Source organism: Monodon monoceros, unplaced genomic scaffold (assembly GCF_005190385.1).
Source record: "Monodon monoceros isolate NGI ecotype Baffin Bay Population unplaced genomic scaffold, NGI_Narwhal_1 Super_Scaffold_22, whole genome shotgun sequence".
NCBI classification, from domain to species: Eukaryota; Metazoa; Chordata; class Mammalia; order Artiodactyla; family Monodontidae; genus Monodon; species Monodon monoceros.
This window is the reverse complement of record NW_021703779.1, coordinates 124511878-124523155: the sequence shown is the minus strand read 5'-3', so window position 1 is coordinate 124523155 and position 11278 is coordinate 124511878. Positions and strand designations below refer to the sequence as shown.

At 50.9% G+C, this 11278-nt stretch overlaps 1 protein-coding gene across 3 annotated transcripts in view; it reads right to left on the bottom strand.

Annotated features, from left to right (window-relative positions):
- Positions 1-11278, bottom strand: part of MAMLD1 (mastermind like domain containing 1) — a 59345-nt gene that overhangs the window by 44754 nt on the left and 3313 nt on the right. The window contains exons 4-5 of one of the 3 annotated variants that reach the window (XM_029240018.1): positions 3278-3299; positions 2289-2315 (exon numbers count right to left, since the gene is read on the bottom strand). The exons of the other annotated variants lie outside the window; for them this stretch is intronic. Of the exons in view, the coding sequence (XP_029095851.1) occupies positions 2289-2315; positions 3278-3299 (49 nt within the window). The remainder of the gene's footprint in view (positions 1-2288; positions 2316-3277; positions 3300-11278) is intronic. 3 annotated transcript variants of the gene reach the window in all.

Sequence of the window (11278 nt, the reverse complement as noted above, 5' to 3'; positions counted from 1 at the left end):
TATATATATATATATATAATATTATATATTATATGTATATTATATATATATATATATAATATTATATATTATATGTATATTATATATATATATATATATATATATATATAAAAATAACTCTTTCCAAAGAAGTCTGGCAGGTTGCTGTAAACACTTGATTTTGAACACTCTAGCTGGAGGTTTATCACAGACATCTACAAAAGGCCAGCAAAATTATGCACAGTCCCTCCTGGGTAAGAATGCAGGAAGCCGAAGGTGTGCAGGACAGATTGGCTCAGGGAGCCTCGTTTTTCCCTCCAGAGAGCCCCGGGCAAGACTGTCAAAAAGCTGGAGATTGCCTGTGGTGTGTTTAGTCTCCCCTTCCTCTGTCAGTAGCGCCTCCTGCGGTGCAGCCCCGGCCAATCTGCTTCTGCTTCTCTCAGTGTCTCTCACACGAGCCCACCCATGCTCCATCAACACCTTTCCTTGGTACTGTTACACATGCTCCCTGGGAGTTTCCAAGAAGCTCACGCTGGCCAACTAGCTGGGATTTCAAGCCCTCTGAGACAGGAGTGTTCCCCGGTAGACTTGCTCAGAAGAAAGGAGAACAGATGAGACACGATGCAGCAGGACTGGGTTTTCAGGAAGAGAGACAAGGAGGGAAGGAGGGAGAGAGAGGGAATCTGCCTGCGTGTAGACATGGGATCAGATGAGCACCGATAACCGCCTGTACTTGAGCTGGTGTATCATTTGCACGGTTGTTTTTCAGAACAATGTCCCCACAAACTGGTCTTTCTGTAGAACAAACAGGACTTTCAGCATTTCCAGAATTGCAAGACCTGAGGCTCTGGAGAATCCCAGGGTGGATGGGAACTGCAGGGAATCCTGACTGGCTTCAAGAGGAGTCGGTTTGTCTCAGGAATGAATCTCTGCTCACAGGTGGTTTGGAGCAAGAATCTCACCCTAGAAAGAGGGGATATATTGGCGCCCTGGGCTTGCCCCGAAGTGACAGAGGCTGCACGCGCTGCAGGTAGAGGCGGGCTGGGCTGGAGGGAGGAGCATTGGAGTAGGCACCAAAAGACCTGATGGAAGCCCTAGCTCCTCCATTTGCCGTGTGACTGTGGGCAAGTCACTCCCCCTCTCTGAGCCTCAAGTTTTCTTCTGTAAAATGAGTCCTCGGCCTGCCCTGGGTGCCTCACAGCATCTTTGAGGAGTGCACGTCAGAAGCAGTCACCGTCACTGATGTCACTCTCCAGGCCCTGGGTCCCCAGGCTGCCCCAGTGCCCTCCAGTGTGGGCCTCGGCTTGCTCTCTGGCAAATAAGGACACATGCTCTAGAATCGGGACATGGGGTGAGAGTGGAGGGAGACGAGCAGCCTGGCACTGATGGCACCGACCTGACGGCCAGCGGCGCTGCCTGTAAAATTCCACCTTCTGCTGTTCGCCATCGCCCACCACTCTGGGCCCCACCACATTGTCTGCACCCTCAGGCTTCCCAACATGAGGGCTGTGGCTTCAACAAGCTTCAACCAGAGCGGCCCCAACAAATGCAGAAATGAGCAGACCTGGGGGTTTTTAGAACTGTGTTCTCCCTTTCTGTGGTGTAGACACACCAGCTGGAAGAACTGGCAACTCTAAGAATGGCCCCAAACAGATAGATGCATGTGGACTTAATGGGCTCATAATTCAGCTGTTCCACCCCGAGACACCTCCAAGTATTCCGTCATTGACCAGGCGTTCCTGGAGTGCGAGCCTTGCACTCCTAGAGGCTGTCAGAACTACCAGACCCTTAGTGACAGGCCGGTCCCTCCCATTCACATGAGGGCTCATGAGGCTGAGAGCCAGGGAGAGATGTGCCCGTGGGCCAGTTTCTCTGACTGCCAGGTTGGCCTCTTTCCACTGGAAGAAACCCTGCCCCGGTTTCCTCCAAAGGCCTTCCCATGTAGCATCATTAGTGGGATAAAGATGACCGCTTGGGGGGAGAAGGGAAAGATGGAGTTGGTTCCAAGCACCTGGATTTGATGAGGTTGGCCTAGAGATCAAGCAGGTACTGCCTGTGGAGCCAGGCTAGAAGCTGAAGGTCAAAGGCGAGGGCATTGTCTCAGCCCAGATGAGTCTGTCTGTGCAGGACTCAGGGTAACAAGGGTCATCTTTGTTTCACCCGAATTAGGCTGACGCACCAGGAAACATGCAGGGAAGAGGAAGAGCGAAGGCAGAGCCGAGGTTGGAGACCACCAGGGCCACTGGGCAGACCTGGGTTTCTATATATGAAAAGGGCAGCAGGGCCCTCGGAGTTCATTTAAACCCAACTTTCTCACTTCTCCCAGGGCTCTGCTTCTAAGTATCGATACCTTGTGGTGTGACCTCTCATAGGTCCCGACCCCACTCTGAGCCTCAGTTTCCCCACCCACACAGTGAATGGGTCCCAGCTTTGGTAAGCTGATGCTATGACTTTCTTTCTGGACTGCTCCTGCAGAGAAAAGATGAATGCTCTTGTCCCCCACCTAAGAGGGCCTCTCTCCCCGGGGTGCAGATAGGCCAAGGAGAGCCTTGTGGTTCACAAGCGTCCTTGCCATGGGCAGGAGGTGTACATCACCTCCAATTCCAGACCATGTTAAAGAAAGCACAACTTGCCCCAGACCAGCTGGGGTCAAATTATGATCTTCCCCAAATAGCTCTCCACGCCCTCTGCTTCGTGGGGATTGAAGCTTAGACGATGCGAGGCACCCGCTTTATGAAAGGGAATGTAAGGTTCAGAGAACAAAATTACGTCCCAGGCTTCGTAAGGTTTGAAGGCCAGTCCTGAAGCTTAAGCAGAAGGGGACTTTGCTTCTGCCTGTGTCCCAACAATGGGCTAAATAAAATGGCGACAGGCTTTAGACCATGGCAGGAAGTTCCCTGCATGAGAAACCCAACAGCTGTGTAGGCGGGGGAAGAATCCAGAGACACCCGGTTAGTCCGGTGTATTCTGGAGGTCACGTGCTTACTGAATAAGCACATTTTAGTGGCTAGGTGCCAACTTCTGGCTCTAAAATATACTAATGGCCTGCAAATGTACGCACCCTAGTTAGTAGATCTTTGAGTAAGGCTGCTTGAGCTCTGATGCCACAGAAACAGAGGCTGGGAGGGGACATGGGCTAAGGAGCTTCAGGTCAGTGCAGAGACCCTCCCCATGGTCTAGGTCCTCTCTTTTTTCCAGCTTTACTGAGGTATGATCGACAGCTCAAAATTATATGTATTGAAGTACAACGTGATTTTTTGAAAAGCGTGCAACGTGATGATTTAACATATGTATACACTGTGAAATGACTTAGGTCCTCTCTTTTTGAAATTGAGGCAAAATTCGCAGAGCATGAAATTAAGCTTTTGCAAGTGTACAATTCAGTGGCCTTTGGTACATTCACAGTGCTGTGCAACCAAGATGGGGAGCGTTGAGGCCACCTCACAAATTTGTTACCAGAATCACATGAGCTTAGAGGTGGAAAGTGCGCGTAGCGCCTGGCATGGTGTTCGTACCAAGTAAATAGTCTCTCTCTTTCCACCCTTGAAAATGCAAACACATTCTTGGTGGTCCTAAAATAGCCTGTAGCATAGTTACTCAGCGGCATTTGCCATTCAAGGCAGATCTGCCTTTACTCATTGGCTGCATTCCTGAACAGCTGTGTGCAAGGCTAACTTTTGTCAACCAAATCATAATAAAATGCAAGGAGAATCTGCCATTGAAAGGAAATCCTCAGTAAATCCTTTTATGAAGTTAAGATCTCTCATCCAAACTTATCTGTCTTAAAGGTGTAGTACTCGGAGGTATTGGCCTTTCTTGTAATGAATCCTAGTTTAATTTTGGCCACAAACACATGCTGATGCTCCATAGTCCCAAATCCCACAGCAACAAGAGTAGATTACATAATGAAAATAATGAAAACCTTAAAATATTTCTTTATTTCACTGTGTGTGGAAGGTGTCTGCGATTACATCAGGGAGCATGTCATAGAACCTGAAAAATTTCCCCTGTGTGTGTGTCTGTGTGATGGTGGTGGTGGTGACGGTGCTGATGGTGGAGATGGTGTTGGTGGTGGAGGTGGAGGGGTAGTGACGCTGGTATTGGTAGTGGCCGGAGTGCTGACAGTCAAGGGGCTACTCCTACAGAGTGATTCCTTCTTGCTCCACCTCACTGTGAGAAGCTGCCCTGAGTGGGCCGGAGAAAGAGGACTCGCCCTGAATGTGTTATTAACAGAGACCTCAAAACTGTCTCCTTGCCATCATTCGTAATTACTTTTTTCTCACTTGGAAAATTGAAGCTGAATTACCGGTGAAAACACAGGAGAGTTTTGTTTGTTAAAATGCTGCCAATAAAGTCATTTTATGTCAGATTTAACTACAGGAAAGGGCAAGGCATTTCTAAGTTCCTTGGCTGTCGTGTGGCTTAAAAACATAGGATGGACAGCACTTAGCTACCGTGCACTTAGCTCTTTGAAGCCATATATTCAGAAGGCAGATGTTGGATGTTGGTGTTTGGGGGCTGACTTCCTGGAGGTACTTTATATAGGCCAAGTTCATTGTTCTAAAGCCCAAAGGCTTGACTTAAAGGAGAAAAAGAGGCAAGAAAATGTTGAGATTTTCTGACAGCGTCACACAGACAGCCCTAACACTAGACAACTTTATTGCCTCAAGTTTATTTTAGAAAAAGAGGCAGCTAGCGAGTGGCACTGAGCACCTGTCCACTACAGAGATGGAGGCTTTTAACTGTGCAAAGCAGGGCTGTCTAGGGGGCCCAGAACAGAGATCCCCTCAGAATGAGCACATGCCGGGCGAGGAGCGGGGAACCAGAATGAGACGGAGCTGGAGTTCTAGTGGAACAGACGGTATGAAGACAGCAAGAACAAGAACAGAGTGAAGGAGCAGTGATGTGACAGAGTGGCCAGGAGAAGGACTGGGGGCAGAGCGCTCCAGGCAGGAGGGCAGAAGGGAGAGGCCCTGGGGAAAAGCTCTCGGCGCGCTCCAAGAACGGGCAGGTGGCCACTGTGCTTGGTGCGCAGCGAGCCAGGGGGACAGCCATGGCTCACGGATGGACCCGCAGCCCTGGGAAGCGGGTGGACTGTCAGATGTCTGCGGTGGGAAACCACTGGGTGGGGGGTTATACCGAGTGGTCGGCTCCATCTGTTTGTAAAAGGTCTGCCTGCGTGCTGATGGGAGAGAAAAAGGGATAGGTCCAGAGGGGGGTCAGGCCAGCTGTGGCACAGGAGAGGAAGCAGAATGCCTGGAGAGGTGCCAGGAACTGTGATTGTCCCTCAGGTGACACAGAGCCGAGCACCCACTTATGGGAGGAAACTACGGCCTCAGAAAATATGATCCAAAACCCAGTGACCTAGATCAGGGGGTCGTCAACTTTCCGTAAAGGCCCAGAGAGTAACTCTCTTAGGCTTTGCAGACCAAGTGGTCCCTGTTGCAACTCCAGATGATATGTTAATGACTAGGTGTGGCTTGTGCTAATAAAACCTCATTTACAAGAACAGGCTGCGCGGGTGGGACTTTACCAAGCCCTGACCTACAGCACAGGCTGAGCGTCTTCCCCAAGGCACAGAGGTTATTTCCAAATCGCCCCCCTCACACTGCAGGGGGCCACGTAGGCCTACTGTTCACAAGACAGTGGCAGGCAACATTTTCGGAGCTGAAAAGCTTCAAGACTTCTACCATCGTACAAGTCAGGTGACCATTTCTGAATGCACGAGGCATGTGGCAGTCTCAAACGCCACGTCGTTTAACCTGCGCTAACGATGGTTATTATTACTGCCCATCTGTTGGGTGCGCCACGGGTTCCATGAAACAGGACACCGCCTCCTCCAGAATGCCTGGCCGTCTGCTTGCTCTTCCAGCCTTTGTATCCTCATCAACGATTCGCACCTTGTCCAGCAGATGAAAGCACACCCTCCTCCCTCGGGCCTTCAAGGGTCTCTAGGATAACTCGGCCTCGAGCCCCACCCCTTCCAACCCAGGCCTCCACAACGCAGCTCTCAGAAGACTGGGGCTGTTTCCTCCTCATCTCTGCACCCCCATAGCACCTAGTGTCGTGACAGGGCTCAGCTGGTATCTGCAGATGTGAATTAAGCCCTGGAGCAGAAGGTTTCCTACAAATGATCCTGTTCTCTTCCATTCCCAGCACAAGGCCCAGAGGCAATCGCTTTTCAGAAACTGTGATGAATTCACTAACTGGCCCCGTGAAGGACACGCCTTCTCCTTCGTGTGTCTGGGCCTCCTGTGGTCAACAAAGGAGGTGACCTGGACGATTTCTAAGGGACCTTCTGGCCAAGAGGAAGGGCAACCACTGTCCACCAAGCATTTACTCAGGGTCACGAGAGTGCCTGTGTGCCAGCTGACAGGCTTGGAGGGGGGCGACCGGCCTGGAGAAACAGCTCTGGACGGAGTCAGAAGAGGGACCGCACCCTGCAGCACCAGAGGGAGGCACACAAAGGGGGTTTGTGAGGAAGGGCGGGGGGGTGAGGGGGCAGGGAGGGAGGGGTGGCGGCAGCCTCTCCTGGGCTCCGGCCTGTCTTTTTAACTTTGGTACTTTGGGGCTGGCGATCTGGTGAGACAGGGGAGGTGGTAGATGAGGAGAAAGGAAAGGCCAAGGAGCAGCAGGCAGGGTTTTGACAAATTCTTCTATGTCAACTGCAGAAATCAGCACCTGTAGCTAATCTTCAGAAGCGCATGCTTCCTGTGCCCCTGCCCAACCTGAGGTCTAAAACTGGGTACCCCAGGGGCAGCTTATGACCCAAATATCTGTCTGCAATCAGAGCCACGTTGAGTTCTCCAGCTGGGGATTTTCAACAAAAGCAAGGGGCCTCAGCCTGCACAGGCCAAGCCAGAGTCTGAGGAGCCCTGGGTCTGCGCCCCAGGGCTGCCCCTCTCTGGTTTGCGCACACCCTAGATGGAGGTCGTGCCTGAGTGTCAGCTCAGCCAGACTCTCCTGACACCCTGACCTGGGGTCCAAGAGTGTCCACCCTCCCCCTCCCCCGGGCAGCTCAAGCTCCAGACACCTGTCACCTCGGGCCTGATGTCAAGGAAGCTGTGGGCAGAGGCCAGGCAGGAACGCAGACACAGCTAACGAGGGCTCCTAGAAGTTCAGAAATAGGCAGTGCCGAGCGCCCAGATGCCAGTGGGCGCCAGCTGCCAAACAGACTTCCCCTCCCGGCAGCTCCCCCTGCGAACAGGCTGCGATTTTCAGGTCACCGCTTTGCTGGACGGGGCTACCCAGGTGGGACCCGGACGCAGAGCCCAGTGGTGTCCGGCCAGCCGAGCAGCGTGCAGCCTTCGCAGAAGAGCCGAAGGCAAGGCCTCTGCCTGGTGGCCCAGCCCGGCGGGGTGTCTGGAACAGGGCCGGGCCCTCACTGCAGGAGGAGGGGGCGGGAGGAAAAGGAGCGAACAGCTGCGCGCTCCGTGGGGAGGATCCCCAAATAGAAAGTCACATACGCGCTGCAGGCTTTGACCCAGAATGCTCAGAGCTACACCATAAATCCAGCGCTCCTCGGGCAGCGGGGCTGCTGCTGAGCCTGAGATATCCTCAGGGGCCCTGTGTCTCTACCTGAGCTCCAAGGACACTTGTCTCTCATCGCCTTTCTGAGCCAATGCCAATCTCTGATCATTAAAAAAAAAAGTGCTCACAGCGGTAATACCCTGTGTGGTTTACACTGCGTTCATATCCACACCTTGTTCATCGTCATCTGACGTGGGCAGAGGGCACAGCCTCATGCAGCATCCCAGTCACTGTCTGGGACCGCTGCCTCCCCAGTGAGCTGATTCCTAGACCCGCCGGCTCCTGGAAGCCGGGGCCATACACCCTGCTCCCCTCTCCTGGGGCCAGTGCACCCTGCCCACAGCCGACATGAAGCAGGGGACACTGGGCTGCCTCTCCAGGCTTCCAAGAGAGCTGTTTACACAACTCAGCCCAGGTCCTGGCTGGCTGTCCCTACTCCCTGTGGGGTTTTAATTAGCCTGGCTCTCGGCTCACAGGCTGGGCAGTGGACGATGCTGGTCAGGGCACCTGGGTTTGAGATCGGAATTTCCAACCTACTACCCGCGCAACATTGGGAAAGTCCCTCGGTCTCCTCCCCGGTGAAGTGGAAATATTAGTCTCTGTGTCACAGGAGTAGACGAGCTATTGTCTACAAAGGAACGTGCACAAGAGAGCCACTTGGCCATCCTCTCCTCCCGGCTTCCGAGGAGGACAGGCAGAACTACAGAGTAGGACACATCTGTTCCCAGGGCAGGAAGCCTGGGAAGAGTCTACCTACCCCTTGACTGGGAGCTGCTGTAGCCCATGGTCTAGCACAGGGCTGGGCACACAGGAGGAACCCTGGAAATGTGGCAGGAGGCCTGAGATATGCAGGCCCTCTGACCTCAGGAGCAAAGGGGCTTACCCAAGGGCTCACAAAGTGCTAGTTAGAGCCCTGGAATGAAATTTGAGGTCTCCTGAGTCCCCTGTGCTTTTTGCAAAGAAAAGTGTGTGCTTCCGAGGATGAGGGGCACAAACCCCCAACCTGATCACATGCCATGGCAGCCGGTGAACGGCCCTCCTCCTACCGGGCATATCTAAGGTCACCAGTCTAAAGCAGAGCGACAGACAGGACTCCTTTCTGCCCCTTCCTCAGCTCCATTTGCATTCGAAGTGACAAGGAGAAGAAGGGGTGAGCCGTTGGTTTAGGTCATACTGCAGGTGGAAAGCAGGCTGCACTTGGGGCCACCCGAATGGGGACCCTTGATAGAGCTCCCCACCTTCGCCATGAGCATCTTACTACAAGTCACTGGATTTCTTGGATCTAAGAGTCCTCATCCACAAAGAGGGGCAACGGCTGGGAAGGTCGGAAGGAAGACTGGACATGCCAACTCATGGTAACTATAGAGTCAGCCATTCATTATCATCCCATGACGACACACAGAAGGTGCGCCGTGAGCGCAGCATCCCGTTCCTTCTCCGACTGTACGTCTAATGCCCTTAATGCCTCCATTTTCTCTGGAGCTGCCTTATGAACGGAATAGGCGGCTGCTCAGAGCTGGGGAATCTTCGCAACTTTGGGTGCAGACTGAGACGGAGACGACTGGGTTCCAATTCCATGTGGGCTCTGAAGCACTCCCATCTGGAGTGCTAGTATTTTAGAGATTCGTGCACTAGTAATCAATCCACTCACCGTTCTGGGGGAGGAGTGGAGATCTTAACTTCAAAAGGAGGGAGCAAACATTCTGCCTCCTGTTAAAACTCCATACACTCACTGCAGAGACTGGATGCCTTATTAAAGCTTGGGTGGATGCCCAAGTGTACAAAAGGTAAAACTCCAGATCACGAGTCATTAAGCCATCAGGCTGCTGAATGAATGAACAAATGCTGAGAGGGTGCTGCGCTTTCTTGCGACAACTGCTCCCACCTGATATGTGCTTGGAGCTTTGTGGTTTCCAACATGCTTCAGATCCAAGAGGCAGCAGAGCATAGTGGTGAAGAAAGCAGGCTCTGAGCTCTGCTGCGCCTTGTCTCTGTGACTTTGTCAAGTTGCTTAACCTCTCTGAGCCTCAGTTTCCTGGAGCTAACCTCTTCATCTCAGGGTTATCCTAAGGATTACAGGAAATAAGGCAGCCCGAAGGCTTAGCAAGTGCGTAGCGCCTAGTCAACACTCAACTAAAGGTGGCTATTCTTACTCCTGGTTCATTTGATCTTTGTCCTCAGAGTGGGCAAAGGATGGACAAGGCCCCATGGCTAGTTAGGAGCAGAAGCAAGACTGGAATCAGGTGTCCTGGGCCCTGGTCTTAGGCCAAGAAAAATCACATCAGACGCACGTTTTCCTGCAAGTGGACTCTCAGTAATTCACATGGAGAAATGTCTATTTAGGTCTTCTGCCCATTTTTAGATTGGGTTGTTTGTTTTTTTGAAATTGAGCTGCATGAGTTGCTTGTATATTTTGGAGATTAATCCTTTGTCAGTTGCTTCGTTTGCAAATATTTTCTCCCATTCTGAGGGTTGTCTTTTTGTCTTATTTATGGTTTCCTTTGCTATGCAATAAGTCCCATTGGTTCATTTTTGTTTTTATTTCCATTTCTCTAGGAGGTGGGTCAAAAAGGATCTTGCTGTGATTTACGTCATAGAGTGTTCTGCCTATGTTTCCCTCTAAGAGTTTTATAGTGTCTGGCCTTATATTTAGGTCTTTAATCCATTGAGTTTATGTTTTGTGTATGGTGTTAGGGAGTGTTCTAATTTCATTCTTTTACATGTAGCTGTCCAGTGTTCCCAGCACCACTTATTGAAGAGGCTGTCTTTTCTCCATTGTGTATTCTTGCCTCCTTTGTCAAAGATAAGGTGACCATATGTGCATGGGTTTATTTCTGGGCTTTCTATCCTGTTGCACTGATCTATGTTTCTGTTTTTGTGCTAGTACCATACTGTCTGGATTACTGTAGCTTTGTAGTATAGTCTGAAGTCAGGGAGCCTGATTCCTCCAGCTCTGTTTTTCTTTCTCAAGATTGCTTTGGCTATTTGGGGTCTCTTGTGTTTCCATACAAATTGTAAAATTTCTTGTTCTAGTTCTGTGAAAAATGCCATTGGTATCACCTCACACCAGTCAGAATGGCCATCATCAAAAAATCTACAAACAATAAATGCTGGAGAGGGTGTGGAGAAAAGGGAACCCTCTTGCACTGTTGGTGGGAATGTAAATTGATACAGCCACTATGCAGAACAGTAGGGAGGTTCCTTAAAAAACTACAAATAGAACTACCATATGACCCAGCAATCCCACTACTGGGCATATACCCTGAGAAAACCATAATTCAAAAAGAGTCATGTACCAAAATGTTCATTGCAGCTCTATTTACAATAGCCCGGAGATGGAAGCAACCTAAGTGTCCACTGACAGAAGAATGGATAAAGAATATGTGGCATATATATACAATGGAATATTACTCAGCCATAAAAGAAACGAAATTGAGTTATTTGTAGTGAGGTGGATGGGCCTAGAGTCTGTCCTACAGAGTGAAGTAAGTCAGAAAGAGAAAAACAAATTCTGTATGCTAACACATATGTATGGAATCTAAAAAAAAAAAAAGGTTCTAATGAACCTAGGGGCAGGCCGGGAATAAAGACGCAGATGTAGAGAATGGACGTGAGGACACGGGGAGGGGGAAGGGTAAGCTGGGATGAAGTGAGAGAGTGGCATGGACATATATACACTACCAAATGTAAAACAGCTAGCTAGTGGGAAGCAGCCGCGTAGCACAGGGAGATCAGCTCGGTGCTTCGTGTCCACCTACAGGGGTGGGAT